At 40.6% G+C, this 25,313-nt stretch overlaps 3 protein-coding genes across 3 annotated transcripts in view; all 3 read right to left on the bottom strand.

Annotated features, from left to right (window-relative positions):
- Positions 1-327: 327 nt before the first annotated feature.
- On the bottom strand, positions 328-7,027 carry LOC110498357 (fibroblast growth factor 23). The gene is made up of 3 exons (XM_021574980.3): positions 6,523-7,027; positions 2,364-2,467; positions 328-2,235 (listed from the first exon to the last, which is right to left on the bottom strand). The coding sequence occupies exons 1-3, from the start codon at positions 6,728-6,730 to the stop codon at positions 1,858-1,860; spliced, it is 690 nt and encodes a 229-aa protein (XP_021430655.3). The 5' UTR covers positions 6,731-7,027; the 3' UTR covers positions 328-1,857.
- A 423-nt stretch (positions 7,028-7,450) lies between these two features.
- On the bottom strand, positions 7,451-17,734 carry LOC110498346 (fibroblast growth factor 6). The gene is made up of 3 exons (XM_021574974.3): positions 16,383-17,734; positions 15,750-15,853; positions 7,451-11,338 (listed from the first exon to the last, which is right to left on the bottom strand). Exons 1-3 carry the CDS (start codon positions 16,690-16,692, stop codon positions 11,162-11,164), a joined length of 591 nt encoding a protein of 196 aa, XP_021430649.1. The 5' UTR covers positions 16,693-17,734; the 3' UTR covers positions 7,451-11,161.
- LOC110498335 (solute carrier family 45 member 3) overlaps positions 17,641-25,313 on the bottom strand; it is a 70,498-nt gene continuing 62,825 nt past the window's right edge. The window contains exon 5 of the mRNA XM_036957747.2: positions 17,641-22,815. Coding sequence (XP_036813642.2) covers positions 22,372-22,815 — 444 coding nt within the window. The 3' untranslated portion in view covers positions 17,641-22,371. The remainder of the gene's footprint in view (positions 22,816-25,313) is intronic.

Raw genomic sequence — 25,313 nt, 5'->3', positions numbered from 1 at the left:
GAACTGACTTGTTAGGAAGGTGGCTTCCTATGACAGTGCCACGTTGAAAGTCACTGAGTTCTTCAGTAAGGCCATTCTACTGCAAATGTTTGTCTATGGAGATTGCTGGCATGTGTATAAAATCGAGCACACAGCCATGCAACGTGTGTGGCTGAAATAGCCAAACCCACTAATTTGAAGGGGTGTCCACTTTTTAATATATAGTGTATTTACCATATTTAAACATTGTGAACATCCACCACAACCTATAGATTGACAAAATATAGTAATACCATAACACATCCATTGAAAAATGGTCTTCAATTAATAGAAGTTACAATGCATTAATGCAATGTTGTATCAATTAATATTTACTTGTCAATTACAATCATTCATACAGAAATGTTGGTCCATTTTGACATACATAGCAAAATCTCATGCAAAAAAAATATTGCAACATCAGGCTCAATACCAAACCAGTTTAAAATGGTACTTTTTAAAAGGAGTTAAAAGGACCACATGACACTGGTTCAACCCAGGCGTTACCCAAAAAGGACAAATTATGTTTAACGTTGCCAAACAGGCCCCTCATCAACTGCTACTCAAACGTCTCTCTGTATGAATTGATAGACGATTCTAAGTAATGTAGAAAAGGAAATGGGTGACCTGCCTCAACTTTTTATACACTGTTATAAAAACAAGAAGTGCCCATTTCATAATGAGGATGCATATTTTCAGGATGATTTGATTGGTTTTCTCTGTGTCAAGGATGAAAGTCCAAACTGTTTGAAAGTGTTTTGCAATGTAAATATTTAAAAAGTGCAGGGGCAGACTGGTCATCAGGCATTTCGTGAAAAATTCCAGATGGGCCGGTTGATTGTTTACCTCGTGGGCCTGCCTAACTTGTTTTTTTTTTGTGCAAAATGATCATCATCATCATCATCATCATCAGGCTAAGAATGGGGGCCACAAAATTGGTCGCTGTCTGGGCCTTGGGGAAAGAAATGGGCCGGTGTGTTACAAATGCCAGGGCCGATTTCTGGTCCCAGTGAAAAAGTGCATCACACCCTTGCATAACCAAAGGGTTGGCTTCTCACTGCACTATACACATGGTCTCATCCACCCATTCTCATCCACTCATTAATGACCTTAAGAAGAATCGCAGAATATGGTGAATTTAACTAAACGACGGAGAGTTTTGACTGTGTGATATTAGACTGCTTCTTGTGTAAATATTTTCTGTCTGGATTTGAATGATTTGTATATAAGCATGTAAGACTGTTTCTCATGATGCTCACTGATCAGCTTTCTAATTCACCTCCTTGTTTCAATCTAACGTGCTCCTTCTCAAGTTGTATTGTGACCCCTCCATCCAGACTACGATTGCAAAACCAAAAACTCATAAGGATTGAGGCACTGGTGCATGGCATTATATCCCTTAATGTTATCTAGCAAAAAGTTTAAACATTTTCCAGACAAGCTTCAAATTCAAAGCTCATTTCTCTGGCCTTACGAGTCAAGCCATTGGCCAATGCTTCACTCTTTCTCTGCATTTTCCATTTTAAAAATATATTTTTAAGCAATTTTCTGACTTTATTGAACAGTTAGAGCAGGACTAGGCAACCTTGGTTCTGGAGTGACGCAAGGACTTCATGTTTTTGATTTAACCAACTTGGAAGACCAGGTGTGTTGAATTTAGTCAATTTGCTCATTTGGTCTGGTGTGATGCCTAGTTGGGGCAAAATCCTGCAAGCACTCCAGGAACAGGATTGCCTACCCCTAAGATAAAGAGAGAGGATGATAGTAGGGAAAGAGAGAGGGCAGTAGGTTGGATTCACACCTATGACAACACTGTAGACATGTGCCAGAGGCATCTGCTTAGACCGCTAGACCACCCTGGGCCACTTTGTCTACCTTTTGCACAGCCATTTTGGTAGGACTGCCTGGGCTATTGGAATGCAACACCCGCAAAGGGTCGTCACAAGAAGTGATGGTCTCCTTGGAAATGGCGCCAGCTCGTTCTTGGTCCTGTTGCATAGCCAGGTCCTGATCCTCCATGGAGTCTGCATCTGGGTTCTCCTGTTGGCTCCTCTTCCTTCTGTAAACCATGTGTCTCTTTAACAAGTCATACCCTTTCACAGGGATCTCAGCCCCTTCCAGTAGGAGCAACAGTCCATTGCTGGATGAATAGAACACGTCAACATGGTTCTCCATCCGCCTGTGCTGGAAAAGGCACTCTTTCCTGCTGAACATCATCTGGTAGGGAGTGACAACAGAAACACAACTTGAATTTCACATGAATAGGTTAAGTGATTCTACGGAAATTAGAGATTTGACTGTTCCCAGAGTGGCCATCCATGGATGACTTGCCATGCAATACCTACAGAACTGAACCACTTTTCCTCGACGTCGACGCATAAGAAACGTTTACTTTTCAAGTCCAATATTGACACAAAGTCACTTGTTTCTGTTCTTATTGGGAGGACAACTATGGAAAAATAAAAAAACATGTCACAATTTCATACTGTACATAGAGACAGACAATGGATTCCTTTTGGTAAATGATTAAACAATCCTAAATAAGGCACTTTGTTGAATTAGTTAATTTTGACATTATCTGTACAGTTGCTTTAGTTTGAGTGTGAAAACTTGACTGAAATCTGTGTGTGAAATTAACTACAAAATAAAGCATACCCAGCTAGCACATAACGTTCTGAGAACCATATGTTTCTTAGAGCTTGGTGAGAGCGTGGCTGTCCTATGGTTATTTTACATACAACATTCCCACAACTTTCTGAGAATGGTGCAGGATAGTAAGGCCGGGATGATACCAGTATCATAATATTTATTTTTCCATGGCAAAAATTAAAACGCAGAGCAACACTCTTTGGTCCTTTAAAAACCTACTGTATGTAAAATACTGTGTGCTATGGCTTGAAAATATAAAAATAAGTGTGCCTCTGGATGACAACAATGTTTTTTTCCAACATTAGGACAGTTTTCCTAAATAAGTTAAAGCCGCATCGTATTTCGTTTCCTTGACGCGATAGTAATGAGTGTCACAATACAGGTATCAACCCCTACAGGATAGTTGCTTCACTTTGGAACATTCTCAACACACACACACTTGGAATATTCTCTAACAGTTCAGAAACAACATTCTTCTGTGGGAATTTCAGAACTTACAGATAAAGTTTCCTACAGGTTTCCTAATGGTTCTATTTAAAATCATGTTCCCGAGAAGTTCAAGAAAACTTTCCATAAAAACCGCAAGCAAACTTTAGTAACGTTCAGAGAGACCATTCTAAGATTGTATTGAAAAACATACATTCCGTTCTCAGCATCAACACAACTCTCAATCCTCTATCTTAAGTGTGTTGGTCGTGCCCACTAAATTGGCAACACCTGATCTTAATGAGTGCTTGTTTGCTTTGAAATAGGGTCTGTTTGAATAGACTAAAAATAACAGCTTTATATTGGTAAGAAAACACGACATGTTAGCTCCATCCTGGTGGCGTAGTGGACTAATTCCATGTATATTGAACAGAAGATTAAAGGTTAGAATCTCACAGCTGCCTCGTTATTTAAATGTATGTGTTTGCATGATTAATGCCTAAGGAAAGGAATTTCCATTGTCCTATCTTGTGCTTTTTTTTATACCCAAAATAAGCTAGCAGTGTTATTAAATATTGAAACATTTAGTTTTTTTTTTAAAGTTATTAAGAAAACTCCTAATAACCTATAATTTCTGTTCTCAGAGCGTTAATAAAACTTCCCAGGAAAAGATTTAAGGAACCAGAGTAAAACGTTCTCAGAACCTTCCTGCAACTTAAAAATAAACGTTCCCAGAACAGTCAATTTTTACTTCTGCTCTCAGAATGTTTAAAAAATGTGTTTTACCCGTCAGAAAACATATGGCTTCGTTCCTGTGAAACAAGGCTGCCCGAAAACGTGGCGAGACAGCATTTGCCTTTTCAATCTGGTGGGGCACCACTTTCAAAGCAGCAGCACCGAACAAGTTTACCATATTCATTTGTTCACGCCATAGAAAAACGTAGAAAATGTTTTGCAATGGAAAAGAAAGCAGCCGTTTCTTATTGGACAAGTTGACATAGTACCTCCCCCAATTAAGGCCTGTTTTCCTTGGTTTTGTCAAGTGTCCCTGAGATTTCACGTGGTAACCCCCACAAGGCACAAGGTTAGCAGTGTCGTTAGGTTTATAATCTGATTTTAAGATGAGACATTTTTGAAATAGGCGGGGTTTATAACTTTCTGGCTGTGTTAACTGATGACTGTCCCTCTCCTGCCTGCCTCATGAACAAACACAAATGTTCATGGAAATCAAGGTATGTGTTAATAAAAGCAGTTAAGTCATCCTCCAAAACTAGCTAGAATGATCCAATCTATAGCTAGCTAACAAAAACTAGTAGCTTTAGTAGCCTAGCTAGATATCTGCCCTTAAGCAAGGAAGTTAACCCCCCAACAACAACAACTGCTCCCCGGGCGGTGGAGAAGGTGGAAAGTTTTAAGTTCCTCGGTGTACACATCACAGAAACTGAAATGGTCCACTCACACAGGCAGTGTGGTGAAGAAGGCGCAACAGCGCCTCTTCAACCTCAGGAGGCTTAAAAAATTTGGCTTGTCACCCAAAATCCTGACAAACTTTTACAGATGCACAATCAAGAACATCCTGTCGGGCTGTATCACACCCTGGTACAGCAACTGCACCGCCTTCAACCGCAAGGCTCTCCCGAGGGTGGTGCGGTCTGCACACCGCATCACCTGGGGCAAACTACCTGCCCTCCATGACACCTACACCACCCGATGTCACAGGAAGGCCAAAAAGATAATCAAGGACATCAACCACCCGGGCCACTGCCTGTTCACACCACTACCATCCAGAAGGTGAGGTCAGTACAGGTGGATCAAAGCTGGAACCGAGAGACTGAATAACAGCTTCTATCTCAAGGCCATCAGACTGCTAAACAGCAATCACTAACTCAGAGAGGCTGCTGCCTACACTGAGACCCAATCACTGGCCACTTTAATAAATGGATCACTAGTCACTTTATACAATGCACTCTAAATAATGCTACTTTAATAATGTTTACATATCTTACATTACCGATATCACATGTATATACTGTATTTTTATACCATCTATTGCACCTTGCCTATGACGCTCGGCCATCACTCATCCATATACTTACATGTACATATTCTCATTCACCCCTTTAGATGTATGTATTAGGTAGTTGTTGGGGAATTGTTAGATAACTTGTGAGATATTACTGCACTGTCGGAACTAGAAGCACAAGCATTTCGCTACACTCACATTAACATCTGTAGGTGACAAATAACATTTGATTTGACATGGACGTCGATTAAGGCAGGCTTACTGCACCTCTCTGATTCAGGGGGAGGGGGGGGGGGGGGGGTAGGTTAAATGCAGAAGACACATTTCGGTGGAATGCATTCAGCTAGGTAAATGTGTATGGCACAGCCCCATAGTCAAAGCAAAGATGAATTGGGAAGATACATCTATAATAATAATAATAATATTTTGACATAACCTACGAATAGGACCCATAGTTTTACCTGACTTGGGCCCAGTTTCCCAAAAGCATTTAAAGCCTACGTTCATCATTAGAACCGTCGTAGGAGCGTCCTTAGATCTCTGAGCTGTTTCCTAAAACCAACGTTACTAAAGTTGCTCTTGAAAAACACTGGTTATTTAATGACCGCCTCAGACTACTCGAACAGCTAAGTACGGTGTGAATGCCTTTTTTTTAATGACCGCCTCAGACTACTCGAACAGATCTCAGTTAAACACAAAATCAAGATGTTTGTCTTTATGTGGTTGCTGATTAACTTTAGAATGAATGTGACAGTGACTACAAATACAAAGCTGCCCATTTCTTTGCAAAACAAGCGAAGGACATAAAGACACTTTAAATGAAAACCTTGTATTAAAAGAAATACAGTATAGGCTACATAGACCTATATATTTGAATAATATTGCAATCCATTTTATGTTAATGAAATTTAGTTTTATTTAACTATTTGTACACTACTTTCGGTAATGTTGGCCTGAATATATTTAATGGATTTAGTGCATTGTTATAGGGTAAGCATTAGAATAAGCCGCCTCAATATTTGTAGTCATATGTGATATCTCAAATATTAAGGTAAGATTGGAAAGGGAGATCCGAGAGCAGTGTTCTTTCTTCTGATCCTATCAGTATCAACACATTTAGCGAACATGCTCTCTGCGTGGTGTTTTGGGAAACGCATGTAGTAGGAAATATGCATTGTTGAAACCTAGGCATACTAATGTTTTATTACTATCGGGAAACCGGGCCCAGGTCATGAGATCAGGAAAAACTCCAGGCCCCTGAAAAGACACGCAATACTTTTGTCACACCACTTTAGAACCGGTGGTGACACATCTGAACCAAAAATGTACATTCCCACAACTTCCAAGGAACCAAATGTGCTAGCTGGGTAGTATGAAAATAGTTAAATAAAGAAAAATACACTTACCGAGAGAGTTTGTGAAGATGGCTTTCTTTACATGTCCATTCAAATTCACCTTCCATAAATAATGTCCTGTATCGACAGACTCGGAGCGCGCGAGGATTCCTTTGATTGTCCTGTGCGGCGGCGACAGGTCTAGGTGTACAGGGATACAATTGACCGGAATGGATTGTTGTAGAGCGGCCAGCCAGATCACGACGAGAGCCGGTTGCATGTTGGGGAAATGTGCCGGTTCACACGGCAATCCTGAGGTGCTCAAGGTGCAGTGTTAAACACAATTGACGGGAACAGAGGCCACAAATTCAATTTGAAGACTGACAGCTCTGTAACTGGCCCAAAACCCTGTCGATACTTTTTTGGCTGACCGGAGGTGAAGTTGAGTTTCATGAACTCTTTAAATAACACGGCTAACAATACATTATGCTCGCTCTAACCTATACAAAAAACAGGTGTCAAGCTCAACAGAATATTGTATGTGCGGGAAATTATGTATGTATTATATAATCGTGTAGCCTACATTTCCAGGGAATTTCACCACCGCCCCTCACTTTAAAGGTTAAAGGTAACTGGCCCAAATGCCATTCCTGCTCTCTGAAAATCGCCTTCACAGGGGTGAACCATATTCTTCCCAAAACGTGGCCATATTTATTTTTGCCAGAAGGGGGAGCCCCAGCTTCACATATATCAAAGGAATTTGAGTGTGTTGAGAATTGCAGTATAGTCCTTGAAATAGTTACATTTATTTATCAACTGCCACAAAGAAACATGTAAACCGCTGGCATATGTTGTCTTGAGTACTGTATTACCTACCTACTTCTCAATATAAAATACTCAGGGTGGCCTTGACCAAATCAACACATAGGAGGTTCAATCATTCTAAATCCAGTTCACAATTGACATACACCACAGGCATAAAATAACAACAACAATAACAACCCATATAAAACATGTTTTATTATTCATTCAGGAATACAGTTGACTGCTGTGCACAGCACATACGTACAAAAATAAAAGGAAAACCATTTTTAGTATATTAGCATTCTTACTCGTCATCATATTTTTTAAGAAACAAATGATTGGAGAAGTCTGTTATTTCAAACTAATTTACAATCATTTCAATAAATCGGAACTAAGGCAGAAGGTGAGGTATATGTTAAAAAAGAGGAGGGGGATTCAGAAGGAAGCACACTCCCCTCAGTGCAGGAATAGAAAACTGTGAGAACTCAAACTTAGGCTGCCGACACACAGGGACACACACTGAATCGCTACCACCACTCCCTTATCCACTACCACCCATAGCACCTTTTCACAAGTTGGAGAGCCTGCAACGCACTGTATTGTAAGTTACTGTAGGCTTGAACACCCTTTGAGTATCTAACACTCTTTAAGCAGCTTTAATACATTTGGTACAAAGACCTATGGTTAGGACTAACAGGTGGACACTGAACTAGGTGCCAGTTATGACATGAGAAGCCACTGTGACAGAAGCACAATTCTCACACTTCCAAATATCTATTTCAGTTCACGTATTTGCATGTTGTCATGATAGTGTCCTGTTGCCCATATGAAAAAAAAGAATGATAAGGATGTTGTTATCAAAACAAATATTATTCACCTTCATGAACATTCACATTGCATGTCTTATTATGATGACATTGTGGGGAGAAGAAAGGATGGAAGATAAGATGTTGCACCATCCAAATTCAATAATCCATGAATCCTGCTATGTTATCATCCCAGAGGAACACATGCAAGACAGTGGAAAAGCTTGTTTTCATTCATTCCTCAATTACTGATCATCATCCTAGGTGGTGGTGAAGACATTTTTCAGTTCCATTGTGACAATGAAAGTGGGCTTGATCTGGTGCTAGCTGTAGAGATGATTCTACTTGGCAGACTGAGCAACACTTTTAACTTGCATAACTATTACAGTAGCTATATCTCCTGGGAGCACCATTGTTCAAGCAACAGCACTACTAGTTATCCATATAAAATTGTGTTTTGTCTCATAACGGTCCAAATCCAAAACAGCCTTTGTGTTACATATTTTCATTGTCTGCCATCCTCCTTGATGGAAATAGTGCCTAGCTAGCACATCAATACAATTTCAGCTTGGTGAATTGATCTGATTGGAACTTTGCTTTCTCTTTGGCTGTGGCAAATATGGAGTATGATGACTGTTGACAATGAAATGAAACACTAGCCACTTTAATGTCTACGTATCTTGCATTACTCATCTCATATGTGTAAACTGTACTCTATACTATTCTACGGTATCTTAGTCACTTTAATTGTGTGTAAATATTGCATCACCCATCTCATACTGTACTCTATACTATGCCACTGTATCTTAGTCCAATGCTGCTCTGACATATATGTATATATATTCTTAATCCATTCCTTATTTAGATGTACGTGTATTTTGGGTATATGTTGTGAAACTGTTAAATATTACTTGTGAGATATTACTGCACTGTCGGAGCTAGAAGCACAAGCATTTCGCTACACCCACAATAACATCTGCTAAACACGTGTATGTGACCAATAAAATTTGATTTGATTTGACACAGATGCTTCCTGTGTTCCATCACAACCAGACACTGCATCAAGCCTCAGCCTGTCTCTTCTTACTAAGTACTTGTGTGAGGGTAAGTACCAACTCACATCCATTTTACAGTGGGCTACCAATGCTGTGTTGGAAGTAGAATTTAACAGGCGTAAAGTTAAAGTTTGATAAAAGAGGTCAAAGATGACCTTTCCTGTGTATTTTACTCAGACACACCAAACATACTTATAGCATTGTAATAGCCAAAGGTAAATCTTTAAATCAGATTATGCCACTCCATTCCCAATAAATCCATGCTCATTGGCGACCAGTCAAAGAGAGATACAGAATCAAACCACTTACAACTAAAAATCACCTTATGTCATTCATGCAAGGTTTTCATTGAGCTACACACCATTCATAAATAAATAAAGGAATAACGGAGCGAACGTAGGGCAAAGAGGCGTCAAAGGGGCAAAGTGATACTGGTGAACCTTAACACCATGTGCTTAGACACAGTGAAAGAGGTCTATGACTCTGACCTTGTACTAAAATGGCTTCGGGTGGGAGAGGAAGGATACTTCTGGAATCTCAAGACTGTTGTTGAACAAAGGGTTTTACAGTGTCAACTGGCCAAGGGGGGTCTGCTCAGGTACAGTATTCGAGGAGGAGAGCAAGCAAGCATTGACTTCAAACATCACTACTGTAAGCCTTTGGTGAATTGCTTTGAGACATTGCTTCTGTTTTTCTTCCACACAAGATCTTACAACTTAATAACCAGTTTAAACAATAAAAGAGAGAAACAGGTACATATGAGTACAATCCTTATTATTATCTAAATATCAGATATTAGACATAATAGCCAGATTGTGATACCTGAAATGTTGTTAGCACATCTTAATTGCGTGAAATAATGATCCCTTCTCAAAAAATGTAATAGGAATATTTACATATTATTCAAATTAATGTAGCAGACCCTCATTTACAGTGTGAACGTGAAAACAAGCACGATTTATGCAGCTCAACATTTACTGCAGAAATGGAGATACTGTAAAAGTGCTAAAAAAAAAAATTCAAACCGGTAGATAAGTTAAGGTTTCAACCCTCATCAGTTTAAAAAAAGAATCAAACTGTTTGATTGATCGATACAGCAGTCTCCCAGTTAGTCCAGACCAGACACACACACATTTCAATCTGGTCTAAACATCCAGCCATTTCACACTCAGCCTCATAAAACCCTCTAGCCTCATAAAAAACAGGATTGTCAAAGTTCTCCTAGCATGGTGGGTCTCCAGTTCTAGCTTCCCACATCAATGGCTGTGAGCTCCTGAGGGGCCCGGCCTGTCCAACACAGTCTCAATTACTTAACTGATCTAAATTTGGAAAGAAAATAAACTGAAGATACTTTTGGCCCTCTAGGAATTGGGCTAAAGCCCCCCGGAGTCACTGAGGGAGCGATGACTTGCGTGTCATCCCTATTTCTGACTGAGGGGAGCGTTTCTTACATGCAAGGGAAGGAGCCACAAGTAGGAATCAAAGGCAACCACCCCCTCATCACAAAGCAAGGAAATAAATATTTGGTGAGTGCTCTAGTTGCCCTTACTAGACAATGATATAATGTTGACACAGATGATGGAACATTTTTAGTTCTTGATGGATAATGACAAAAGTTCAAAGTAAACAGGCATTCTTCTCAGTAGAAATATCATGCACACATTATTTCATTCAGGAAATGGCGCTTTGAGGTAATAAAAAAGTATCCATTTCACTTCTAGATGCTGAGATGAGCTGTCATCTACTGACAGGGCAAGGTCTCCACCATTTATGTATGGCAAGCACCCATTCAAAGTGAAGGGGACAGATGAAGCTTCTCCACCCCTTATATAATACTGATAAAATAATAAGCAGCAATTAATGGCATATCTGTAAGTTCTAATACAAAGTAAGCTACCGAAATATACATATAAAGACTGAATAAATACTATCATATAGTGGTATTTCTTTCTTTTTCAGTCCATTTGTATTGGTGTATACAGTATAATGTTACCTGGACAACAATCCACATGTGCAAATAAGTGAGCTATTGCCTGCCAGTTTTGCTCATATTCGGGGGAGGAAGTGTGTCACAGTCATGGCAGTGGTGGCCTTTTTGCCTCTCTTCAGACGGCCATGCTTGCTGAGAGCAATGTAGGAGCCTCTGTAAACGGAAGACTCATAGGCGTTGTAGTTGTTTGGAAGCATGCTCTCTCTGAACTTGCACTCATCATGGAAGACTGTCTGAAAATAACAAAGGAGAAAAGGTCAAAGAAAAAGTATGGCCAAGTTAAGTTTCAGTTACCAGTTTTATACAGTTGTACAAGATGCACTGAAAAATACATGCCATGCATACATTTCATCCTCACCCAGAATTAGTTCACATGTATAGTAGGGGAGCCATGCACTAACATATTGTAGCAAATTTGGGGTTGTTGGAAGAACCTGTAAACCTTTGTCTCTGAAGACTAGCACATATCTTGCTCCATCCAAAATTCATAATAAACTAAATTGTTTATCATGTATGTTCTTGCAGCTAACTGAACAAAAACAAATGTTGGTTTACTAACTCCTATAGACTACAGGTCTATAGACTTATTTATGTGTAGTAATAAGTAAACGTGAACTAGCCTTTTAAAACATCAATGAATGTGTATCACACACAGGTAGCACTGCTGTACAACTTATTTCTCACCCATATGGGTAATTAATTAGCCTATTAACCAATGAATTATTAGTGCAATAATTAAAGAGATTATCTAGTACTTTTGTATACTTTTTAGCCAGTAGTTCTGAATGTATCACTCACGAACCAAAAGTGGTCCCTGAAAATTGCGTACTACGTCACACATGTGCACCATGTAATTGCGCTCTCTCTCTCTACTGTGTCCACTGGGCCGTGCAACCTCATTGGATAACACTGGGTAGTCCTCTTGCTAGCTGTCAATCAAAGGCTTGAGGGGCTGAAGCTCATTGGTTAAAACTCGAATTGCTAGGGGGCTGGCCTACATTGCATGAAATGTAGGGAAAATGGCACAACACAGCTTCAAGAAAACAGTTACTTTCAAACTAGGGATTTCGTGGCTAATTGAGGTAAGGCAGTAATTCTGATCATAGATTATGCATGCATGAACTACACATTGACACATCCAGCCCAAAGCGAGAGGTTTAAAAAATACTTTATTAGTTACCAAAATACCAGAGTATGTCTTAAATGTAAACGTGTTGTTAATTGCATGCACTATGTAACTGTATCCTTTAGGTGATGCTCATTGATGCACAATTGGAAAGCTGCATGGACCTTCTTTTGCTCACCTTGCAAGTTGTTCATTGTGAATCGTATTTGTCTATCCTAATAAACATTTCACAAATAATATTTTTCAGAGTGTTATTTTTCGGACAATTTCTGCAATAATTAGTTGTGAAAAGATAGCATGTGCTGGGACTATCGACAAGACGGGGAGCTGGTGAAGTCCATCAGATACCCTAATACAGTGGTCTCCAACCTTCGAGAGCTAATTAAAAATTATTTTGTTTTAATTCTAGCTTTCAAATAGGCACATTCTTTCCTTCTCTCTGCAACTCTTTCTGGGCCCTTGGGGTACAAGAGAAAGTAGTGCATTGTTTTCTGTCAATATACCTGGAAGAATAATAGTTCATCAACAACTCTAAGGGGGCTCTATAAAATCTGTATTTTTTTTTCTCCAATTCTGTTTTATATTTTCACAAATTATCTTTTCTCAGTTTTCTTTTTCCTGGTTTTCGATGTTTTTTGTTTTTAACTCTCAAATGTACAATTGTTCATAAAGAAACAACAACATTGGAATGTTCTGAGTCCATGTTAATGCTTAAATCACATCAGAAGACAATTTTGGGGGGGTCTGGAAGAAAACGAACACATTTTGATTCGAGTGTAATTCCCCTTTAATTGTGCATCTGGCCCCTTTAATTACGCATCTAGCAAACGAGGAATGTGTCATCTAACGAGCCGGTCTAGCATGGTTATGTACTGCTGCTGCTCATTTAATTGCAAAGTTTGCAAATAACACATAATAGATACAAATACTTACTCATGATATACTTCTACCAGATAATCCTACTTTGCAGTTAACATTTAATTGAGAAGGTTTTGGGGAAAGTATTTCTGTCAAAATCACGTCAACTGGCTACACACGGAGTGATAGACAAACGCGCGCACCACAGACAGACAGGGGCAATATTGCTGGAAATTAATTGGCAGATATTGTGTTAGGTTTGGCCAATAGTGGCTAACCTGGGGTGGGATAATGTCAATGTTGCGTTGATTAGATAGTAGGCTAGCTGGGAGCTTGCGGTGTCTGATACTTGTGAGAACACCTGAAAATTGCATGTATACTGAACAAAAATATAAACGCAACATGGAAAGTCTTTGTTCCATGTTTCATGAGCTGAAATAAAAGATCTCAGACATTTTTCATACACATAAAAATCTTATTCCTCTCAAATGTTGCGCACTAATTTGTTTACATCCCTGTTAGTGAGCATTTCTCCTTTGCCTAGATAATCCATCCACCTGACAGGTGTGGCATGTCAAGAAGCTGAATAAACAGTAAGATCATTACACAGGTGTACCTTGTGCTGGGAACAATAAAAGACCACTCAGTTTTGTCACATAACACAATGCCACAGATGTCTCAAGTTTTGAGAGAGTGTGCAATTGGCATGCTGACTGCAGGAATGTCCACCAGAGCTGTTGCCAGAGAACTGAGTGTTAATTTCTCTACCATTAGCCGCCTCCAACGTCATTTTAGAAAATTTGGTAGTATATCCAACAGGTCTCCAACCACAGACCACATGCAACCATGCCAGCCCTGGACCTCCACATCTGGTTTATTCATCTGTAGGATCGTCTGAGACCAGCCATCTGACAGCTGATGAAACTGTGGGTTTGCACAACCAAAGAATTTCTGCACAAACTGTCAGAAACCATCTCAGAGAAGCTAATCTGGGTGCTTATTGTCCTGACTGCAGTTCGGCATCATAACCGGTTAGGTTATGGTATGGGCAGGGAGAAGCTACTGGACAACGAACACAATTGCATTTTATCAATGGCAATTTGAATGCACAGAGATACCACGACAATACCCTGAGGACATTGTCATGCCATTCATCTGCCGCCATCACCTCATGTTTCAGCATGATAATGCATGGCCCCATGTAGCAAGTATCTGTACACAATTCCTGGAAGCTGAAAAAGTCCCAGTTCTCCCATGGCCTGCATACTCCCAAGACATGTCACCCATTGAGCACTTTGGGATGCTCTGGATCGACATGTACGACATCGTGTTCCAGTTCCAGGAAAATATCCAGCAACTTCGCACAGCCATTGAAGAGGAGCTGGACAACATTCCACAGGCCACAATCCACAGCCTGATCAACTCTATGCGAAGGCAATGTGTTGCGCTGCATGAGGCAAATGGTGGTCACACCATATATTGAATGATTTTCTGATCCATGCCCCTACCTTTCTGTGACCTACAGAGGCATATCTGTATTCCCAGTCATGTGAAATCCAAAGATTATGGCCTAATGAATTTATTTCAATTGACTGATTTCCTTAAATGAACTTTAACTCAGTAAAATCTTTGAAATTATAGCATATATATTTTTGGAGTGTAGTTTCAGAATTGTTTGGTGAGCTACTCACAGGTGGGCAGTGAGCTACTGGTAGCTCTTGATCGACCTGTTGGAGACTAACTCAAGCCAAACTAAAAACTATTTGTTCAACATCCATAGTCAGAGGATGCACTTCACTCAAGCCCCATTTATACCTGGTTCTAATTAGCGTTTTTTTGTCCTGATATTGTCCACATTCTGATTTTGCCCACATTTGTAGACAGGTTTGTAGACAGGTGTAGACAATCAAAAGACACATTGTGATCTGATTGTGGTCAGATCATCCTGCCCACCTCCGGAGGTAGTCAGTCACACATTGTGTCTGGATATCTTACAAGTGTAGACAGATCTGGACAGAGAAACCATTTTAAATCCTAATTATTTTGCCCTCTAAAATCATTGACAGGGGGCACCATTAACTGATTACATCAATATGTGTCTTACAATAAAGAAATATTATTATCAATATTATTATCAGAATGTATATAAGATCAGGACAAAGGTCCCATATTAGCACCAGGTATAAACGGGGCTTCAGTGATAGGCATAACCTACAAATGTAACCTAACATGTAAATAATATTCATCTTTAATGGACGAATTTCATATGGTCCCAAGTCACGATGGCAGGTTATGGAGTGTCGGTGGGCTTTCCCCCGCACGCAGGGCCATATTACTGAGCGTGACAAAATGATGCGTCTGTTAACCTCATCATTATTGCCAAAGGCAAGTCGACCATGAACAGGCCCCTAGCTCATTTGCTGCCTACAATTAAATACGAACGCATAATAAGGGTAAACATATATATAATGAACCATCAAAAATACCAAAATAGCATTCCACTAACGTATCACATAATTCACAGCACATGTTAAGATAGGCACACCCAATATCTTTACATGTCATGCAAATAAAACCCGATCAGTCAAAATAGCAAATGCCACGCGGAAACATTCAAACAGATATTGCAGGACAATAAATGTAATACTGAGCATACCTACCGTTCCGTATAACCTTCCTCGGCCATTCATTGCGACAAACAGCTCACTTTTCACACCATACAAGCTAACCACTCCTCGCTCTACCGTTGAGATCTCTAATAGACCTAATTGAACAAAATACCAAATATTAGATGTTGGAAAAACACATCCGATCAGATTGGCACAAAATATGTTTCGAAATGGTTGTAGGCTAGGCTATAGCTAGGATGTGCTCTACGTCTGTGGGTGTAACCTTGCAGGTTGCTACGCATGATGCTGAGTCTTTGTTCTATATACATTCCCACATTCAATTTTCGATATTTGCTCAGTTTAGGCTATCGTGTAATAATTGCCCTTTTGGACGTGTGCGGTGTCGGTGACTGTTCGTTTCTGGGCCGCTGTAGGAGTCAGTGTAAAAATAAGTTGTTGTCTAAATACGTCCATACATTCATGTCATGTTTGAGCTTAATGAGATATTTAGCACTGGTGGATAGTGTTTTTAATAGATCTGTCTTTGCTCTAGAAGTCATCCAATGTTCCCTTCGCGTCTTATGACACATCATGCAAAATATGGGCTATCGGCTCTGTTAGATGCATAATTATTGACGTCCCCTTTATGTGATGTCTATTGCATTACATCTGTAAGCAACTCACTGTACTGGTTTTCATTATGTACACCATTTATCCTGCCGTCTGGGAGGACCTGGAGGTGAAACCCGATGCCCACGTTGCAGTAGAGCCTCCGCACTCTTTTGATACCTAGCAAATAGTCACTCTCCCAGTTCAGGTCCGATCTCTCCCCCGAGATGCCCAGAATGGAGCGGGAGAAGAGGGTCTCCCATCTTTTCTCCAATAAAGTTGCATTTGTCCTGCTTGGAATAGGATATGATGACACAATCCCGACTAGGTACCCCAAGAGAACAATCGCAGTCAACGTCCAGTGCGTGCTGGCCTCGTAGGACATACTGATGAGGAGCCTTTGCGCAATGGCCTTCCGGTTTACCTTCGGGGCACGTGGTCAAAATTAATGGCCCTAAAAATACCACTCTTCTTGTTTTTCTTCCTTCGGCATGCTGGCAGTGGATTATTTTTGGAACGCAAGTCTGAACTCTGGGTATGAAACGAGAGCCCCGGTGCAGAGGGGTAGAAATAGGAGAGTGCGCGGCAGAGCTTGAGGTGGTGGCGGTGATGATTACCATGTTTTGCAGCTCCGCGCCTCTCTCTCTCTGTAGGCAACGCAGGCCGTGGAGAAAACCACTCACCAAAACTCTGTTTCACCTTGCCAGGCTATCGCATATCTAGATGACGTCATGCTGACTTCACCGCTGCCAAGTCGAACAATACAAGGGCCGAGGATGGAGAGAGTGAAGTTGCGAGCAAGCAAGAAAAGAGTCGCTGAACTGCAGTGCCTTGTCTGTGGAGAGTTCAACGGAACACTGTCACAGCGCCGGTGAAACCAAGGAAGGGAGAGACCTCATTGGTTGGCGTTAAGCAACTGCGGGACATGATGGACACTTTGGCAGCTCCCAAATTGGGTCGGTGGTCATATGTCTGACAGGCTGTTTCCTTATTTAGAAGGAAGGTGTAAAAACAGTCCACTTGTCACCGGAGAGCAATGGCACCCTTGCAGGCCACATCCTATGCTGCTTGTTTATTAAGGCTAGGCCTAAGTGCGCAATTCGGTTACCCCGAAACGTCTCTCATAGCCTATTCCTTCCCCTTGCCTTAAACATAGAAGCATATAATATTTTATTTTTAATGCCACCACGGAGCATGCCTATACGTCAATTGATTATTTACAGTTGCGCGCTTCCACCGGACCCCTTAACACATGCCATCCATTTGGTTGGAAATTCCGATGGAAGGCGCTATTTCCAAAGGTTTTAATAACTGTGCTTCATACGCAACCACCATTGACCATAGTTCAAATCCTTTTCACAAACTGTACAAAGTTGTTCTTAGTGACATACAACATCTCAGACAAGCATTTTACAATGCAGTACATTTATTTGTATACAAATATATTTGATGACTGCACATTGATATCCAATCTGGATTTATAATAAAAATGATTTGATTTCTATGAAGGCTGAAAATACCAAGGACAACACATTCGGAGCATCAGTGAAAACTGAGGACATAATAGCAGATTCACAATCATACAGTCATCGGCAAATAGGCCCAATGTGAAGATCCTTGGCACTTGCTATCATGAAGCACAACTAACCCAAACACTGGACATTTGGACAAATAAAGGACCAAAACATTTGCTAACTTTTTGAAATTCAATGGTTACTTATGTCTATGAAATATCAACAAAACTAAATATGGGGGGAACTCAAAACAGAGGAACAATGGTTATAATTGACCCAGATGCAACAGTATTGACTACTTCCTATTTACAAATAAATAATGATACACGATGCGTTTACCATATTCTGCACAGGCATTAGTCATCATCAGGAAATGCACATTCAGCAAAGTTGCTCTTTTAAAACCAGAACTAATACAGGAAATGGTCAGGAGGAATGAATATATATATATATATTTAACTTTAAAGCAAACAAAACCATATTTTTAAATATCATGAGTGTACTATTCTGCAGGATCAACCAGGAAATCATTAACTTTGTGACAGCAGTCGAGATCAATAAACTATCTGAAAGTAAGCAGCCAATGATGAAAGAGTGGGATGGAAGAATATCCCAATAAATTATAGAGCAGAAGATGTCTTTATACCACATTTATACTAAATAATAATTTATCATTTTTTCACAGAAATAGCTTTTGCACCTTACACCTTTGACAGATGGAATGAAAAGAAGGCAAAATACTTTAATATGTGCTTATGATTTTAAAAAGAACAATAACTACCGACATATGTACAAAAAATACTGACATTTTTAATAGAGGCACTTGCAAAATTAGTATTCTCTGAGTGTGGGGGGAATTTCCAAAAAGTAAATCTGTTATTTTGAAAAAGTTAACCAGTGTCTGTATTCTTTTGCCCATCTTCATCTTTTCTTTTTATTGGCCAGTCTGATGTATGTCTTTTTCTTTGCAACTCTGCCTAGAAGGCCAGCATCCAGGAGTCGCCTCGTCACTGTTGACGTTGAGACTGGTGTTTTGCGGGTACTATTTAATGAAGCTGCCAGTTGTGGACTTGTGAGGCATCTGTTTTTCAAACTAGACACTTTAATGTACTTGTCCTCTTGCTCAGTTGTGCACCGGGGCCTCCCACTCTTTCTATTCTGGTTAGAGCCAGTTTGCGCTGTTCTGTGAAGGGAGTAGTACACAGCGTTGTACAAGATCTTCAGTTTCTTGGCAATTTCTCGCATGGAATAGCCTTCACTTCTCAGAACAAGAATAGACTGACGAGTTTCAGAAGAAAGCTATTTGTTTCTAGACATTTTGAACCTGTAATCGAAACCACAAATGCTGATGCTCCAGATACTCAACTAGTCGAAAGAAGGCCAGCACAACAGTTTTCAGCTGTGCTAACATAATTGCAAAAGGGTTTTCTAATGATCAATTAGCCTTTTAAAATGATAAACTTTTATTAGCTAACACAATGTGCCATTGGAACACAGGAGTGATGGTTGCTGATAATGGACCTCTGTACTTCTATGTAGATATTCCATTAAAAGTCAGCCGTTTCCAACAACAATTGTCATTTACAACATTAACAATGTCTACACTGTATTTCTGATCAATTTGATGTTATTTTAATGGACCAATTTTTTTGCTTTTCTTTCAAAAACAAGGACATTTCTCAGTGACCCCAAACTTTTAAACGGTAGTGTATGTTTTCAGAAACTTTGCTATGAGACTCGAAATTGAGCTCAGGTGCATCCTGTTTCCATTGATCATCCTTGAGATGTTTCTACAACTTGATTGGAATCCACCTGTGCTATATTCAATTGATTGGACATGATTTGGAAAGGCACACACCTGTCTATATAAGGTCCCACAGTTGACAGTGCATGCCAGAGCAAAAACCAAGTCATGAGGTCGAAGGAATTGTCCGTAGAGCTCCGAGACAGATTTGTGTTGAGGCACAGATCTCGGGAAGGTTACCAAAAAATGTCTGCACCATTGAAGGTCCCCAAGAGCACAGTGGCCTCCATCATTATTAAATGAAAAAGTTTGGAACCACCAAGACTCTTCCCAGAGCTGGCCGCCTGGCCAAACTGAGCCATCGAGGGAGAAGGGCCTTGGTCAGGGAGGTGACCAAGAACCCGATGTTCACTCTGAGAGAGCTTCAGAGGTCCTCTGTGGAGATGGGAGCACCTCCAGAAGGACAACCATCTCTGCAGCACTCCACCAATCAGGCCTTTATGGTAGAGTGGCCAGACGGAAGCCATTCCTCAGTAAAAGGCACATGACAGCCCGCTTGGAGTTTGCCAATAGGCACCTAAAGACTCTCAGACCATGAGAAACGAGATTCTCTGGTCTGATGAAACCAAGATTGAACTCTTTGGCCTGAAGGCCAAGCATCACGTCTGAGGGAAACCTGGCACCATCCCTACAGTGAAGTATGGTAGTGGCAGCATCTTGCTTTGGAGATGTATATCAGCGGCAGGGACTGGGAGACTAGTGAGGATCGAGGGAAAGATGAACGGAGCAAAGTACAGAGCGCTCAGGACCTCAGACTGGGACAACAACCCTAAGCACACAGCCAAGACAACGCAGGAGTGGCTTCCAGACAAGCCTCTGAATGTTCTTGAGTGGCCCAGCCAGAGCCCGGACTTAAACCCGATTGAACATCTAGCTGTGCAGAAACGCTCTCCATCCAACCATTCAACCTGACAGAGCTTGGGAGGATCTGCAGAGAGAAATGTGAGAAACTGCCCAAATACAGATGTGTCAAGCTTGTAGCGTCATACCCAAGAAGACTCAAGGCTGTAATCACTGCCAAATATGCTTCAACAAAGTACTGAGTTAAGGGGCTGAATACTTATGTTAATGTGATATTTACATTTGTAAAAATATTCTTAATACGTTTTCAAAATTTCGAAAAAAACGTTTTTTCTTTGTCATTATGGGGTATTACGTGTAGATTGATGAGAGGAAAAAACAATTCAATCAATTTTAGAATAAGGATGTAACGTAACAAAATGTGGAAAAAGTCAAGGGTCTGAATACTTTCCGAATGCACTGTATATCCAATAGTGCCAACTGTATTTAGCAACCTCATAATTTAATAGTCCATTTATGCAATGATGTGTGGTTATTATATTTTGATAATGAAAATGTAGGCACTCACTCACTACTTACTTTAAGTCACTCTGGGTAAGAGTGTCTGCTAAAATGCAAACTATTATTTAAATATACAGTAACAGATGAGATATAGAAAGACTGCAGTATTCTCTTAGGTGAGGAGAGTAAGACCACTTATCCAAAGTCATACCATGTTGCCCTGCTCTCTTCACGGCACTCACACTTGCACTTTGAAATTTTCTCTCTCTCTCGCACGCACGCACACACACACACACACACTTATGGTACACAGAGCAAAGTATAAAAAATTTAACAGAACACAGAGAACTGTCATCATACCAAAACTGTTTTCAGGAACCCAGTTCACAGTATCACTGCAGTGTTGCTAGTATGACTTTTTGGTATTTTGCTCATGGGAATATTAATGGAGTTCCGAAAATAAGTGTACCTGGATTTTTAAAGTGTTGGATAATTCACCTCATTTACTTTCCTAGATTGTCATGAGGTTGAACATGGGATGATAATGGCAGTAGAGATTATGTAATGAATGGCACTAAATGGCACTGTCTGATATTTCTTGAAAAGAGGGAGAAAGAAATTCCAATGAAAGCTTTGAACCACTTCATCCTAACAACAATGCAGTTACACAGATTACCTCATAGATGACCTCTACCAAACAGGTCGCATAATACATTCCCATAGGGATATACATATATGTACTGTATTCATATACAAAATATATATGATAAACCTGTTAATTCCCAAAAAACATCCAACACTAGGGGCCAGTGACACTTAACATTCCCAATATTTCAACCTGGCTGATAACAACAAACAGACAGAAATTCTTTCCCAAGCAGGTAATGGGCTCTCCAGATTAACTTGTTCCTATCTCCCTCGGCCAGTCTGCATGAGAACTGACCAATAATCTCCTGTTGACTTCGACTAATAGCAGACTATTTTAAAGATATAGCATTGACAAACTCCACCACTTCACACATAGATGAGAGTAAAATGGTAATACATAATTTCAGTTGTCTAAGGTCTGATGGAGTCTGATCAAGCTGTGTAGCTAGTTGTACCTGAGGAGAAGGTGAAGGTACCTATCTGAGCGGTCTTCTATGTGACTGAGGGGAACAAGGTGAGAAACGCTCTTAAGTACACAGACAGTGTCAACAGACCAGCTAATGCCAGCCAGTCTCTCTCTTGTAGCCATAGTAACTGCCTGCAGTAATCTCTGGAGGTAACAATTGTCACGGGTTTACATTTTCTTTTAATTCTGCAGCACACATACATACAAACGTACAGACAGGCTGCCTCATTGCAATGTGTTGGTAAAGCCATAGCAACGGCCAGCGATGACACTGGAGTGTTGCATGCTGGAAGCAGTCGTGCATTCCTTCACTCCTGGTTACTGAATCTTTCAGCTATTGAGGTCCTTTTGGTCAAAGATGATCTGGTTGGCCAGATAAATGGCGATGATGCCGAAGATGGCGGAGGAGGCCATATAGGCAGTGACGGACTTTGTGAATTGAACAATCATGCCCATGAAAAGAGTGGGAAAGACCTGAGAGAGGAGGAAGGTGCTGTCCAGGATGGCAAAGTCCAACCCTACACCGCGCTTCTCGTAGCCCTCCGGTTCCTCCTGCTCGGGGGCTGTGGCGCTGAGGGACGATCCATTCTGGCCGTGGGGAGGGGGGTAGTAGTCTGAGTCTTCCTGGCTGAAGATGGCATGCCCTTTGGTGTCCCCCAGTTTGTGGGTCAGGCCCCCCTCCTCGTCCATGGCTGTCAAATGAGTGATCGAGTCCCGCTTGACCGCAATCCCGTTCTTAAGCATGTTTTTGGTTTTCTTATTTGGCATGTAAACCTGAAATGCAAGGAGATACAAGTACATTCAATATACAGTCTAGGCCTAGGCAGTGTGTGCAAGGGAGTTTGTGTGTGTAGGGCTAGATATGAATATGTGTCAGGAGAGAGCTAGAAAAATTATGCGCAAGATGTGAGCGTTTGTTTGTATTGGAATATGAGTAAGATACATGGCTGTTGACTCAGCCGATACATGGCTGTTGACTCAGCCGATACATGGCTGTTGACTCAGCCGATACATGGCTGTTGACTCAGCCGATACATGGCTGTTGACTCTTATAGCGTCGAAAGGAGTCAACAGAAATGTATCAGGGTTAGAATATGATCCCATATGGGTCTTTCTATAAATAATGGGGCCAATGTGTGACATTGGGATCCAAAAATGTCAAAATGGTTTGAAACAAAAATAAAAATGATTTTCATGCAGTTCCACAGTGAATATATGCAAATTGGCCCATAACTCCACAGTGACGACTCTCCCACTCTGTCTGCCGAAATCTTTCTCTTTGCTCTTGTTTTCCTTTATATGATGTCGGTGGGAGGGTCGTCAGCGAAATGGGACACACCTGGGCTCGGGTGTGTTCCGGGATAAATACACCTCTTCCCCATTCATTGAGGAGACTCTCTCCATGTAGACATACTGTTAGTGTTTGTTTGTTTGTTTGTTGCCATTTTGTTTGTTTGTTGCCATTTTGTTTGTTTGTTGCCATTTTGTTTGTTTGTTGCCATTTTGTTTGTTTGTGGCCATTTTATTTGTTTGTTTGTGGCCATTTTATTTGTTTGTTTGTGGCCATTTTATTTGTTTGCTTTTGCACCTTTCAACACCCCTCATTATCACATTTATGCATGCAACCACTCACTTACACTACTGACTACACACACACACACACACACGCACCATTGTTAATTGTATTTAGTTTACTTCAGTTAATAAATCTATTTTTGTTACTCCCCATCTCTACGTTGTCTCCCTTTTTGTCATGAACTTCGAGCCGGTTTGTGACAAGTGGGGGCTTGTCCGGGATCATAAGGTTGGTTCCTAGACATTTTGGTGTATAGCACTTTGTTGCATTATGAAGGTCTAATACTAGTATCGTTTGGCTTACTAGTATGTGTATTGTGTTTGGGAGAAAAAATAGAGTTAATGTTAAACTCCTTAGGTGCTTTGTTTGCATCTTTTGTTACAGCTTTTTTGAGTTGTAATGTTTGGTGCCCAGAGTTGGTTTCCTTTGTTTGTTTGGTAAACTTGCCACTGCGGTGGATAGTTGGTTGTGCGCTGCATTGGAGAGAGTACATTGGTTAGTTTCCAGGCCCCTTCCCAGGCTGGAGACACTTGCTCTACTCGCTGTTGGGACATCGGTCTGAGGTGAGTACAGTCGACTGTGTACCTCAGTGGGAGATTTGGGTACGGTAGTGAAACTTGCTACCCGGAGCTATAGCCTTTCTTTTTCCCCTGTTAGGCTTAGCGATGTGTTTCACTTTGGAATATGTTGGGCATGGTTACTTTGTTTTGTTATTTTTATGGTGTCTGTGGACTGAGCAGTTGTCTCGGGGGCACTTTTAACCAGGTAAATGAGAACTTGTTCTCAACTGGCCTACAACTGCGACCTGGGCAAGATAAAGCAAAGCAGTGTGACACAAACAACAGTTACACATGGAATAAACAAATGTACAGTCAATAACACAATAGAAGTCTCTATACAGTGTGTGCAAATGGCGTGAGAAGGCAAGGCAATAAATAGGCCATAGTAGTGAAGTAATTACAATTTAGCAAATTAACATTGGAGTGATGTGCAGATGATAATGTGCAAGTAGAAATACTGGTGTGCAAAAACTTAATTTAAAAACAATATGGGGATGAGGTAGTTGGATGGGCTATTTACAGATGGGCTGTGAGATTTTTTTTTTTGTATTTACTTGTGACTATGGCGTCTTACGTAGATGAGTTCATTCGCTTTCCATCAGAGGAATGGTCAGAATTATGTACTAAAGAACAGCTGTTTAAGATGGCTGAACACTACAAGGTTGAAATTAGTGATAAACGTCAAAAAAATAAATAATTGTTAAGTTGATCTTGAAGGCCAATCTGATGGAGAGTGATATAGACGTTACCACGGGGGCAGCTTCTGCTGAGGACTCGCCATCTCCCCGTTTCGTTACAATAGCTGCTCCATCTGTTAGCCCTAGTAGTCTTCTTTTTGAACAGCAGAAAGAACTGTTTCTGTTACAGATAGAGTATGAAAAGGAATTGGAATTTAAACAGGATTTGGAGCATGCTAAAATCAAGCTGCAACAAAAGCGGCTAGAGTTGGTTAGGGAAGGAAAGCTCTCAGGGGAGAGTGTGCTCTGGGAAGGTGACCCAGATTCACCTAGGGGTCGCTCCTCTTTCGGTCGTGCCCCGGATACATTTGATATTGTTGGAAACTTAGTTGCCAAAATTTAATGAGAAGGACCCTGAGACATTATTTTAGTTGTTTGAGCGTGTTGCTGACGTTAAGA

This window comes from Oncorhynchus mykiss, chromosome 2 (genome assembly GCF_057628025.1).
Source record: "Oncorhynchus mykiss isolate SJ-2025 chromosome 2, ASM5762802v1, whole genome shotgun sequence".
Lineage (NCBI taxonomy): Eukaryota > Metazoa > Chordata > Actinopteri > Salmoniformes > Salmonidae > Oncorhynchus > Oncorhynchus mykiss.
Note: the sequence above shows the minus strand (reverse complement) of the source record. Positions and strands in the feature narration are given on the sequence as shown.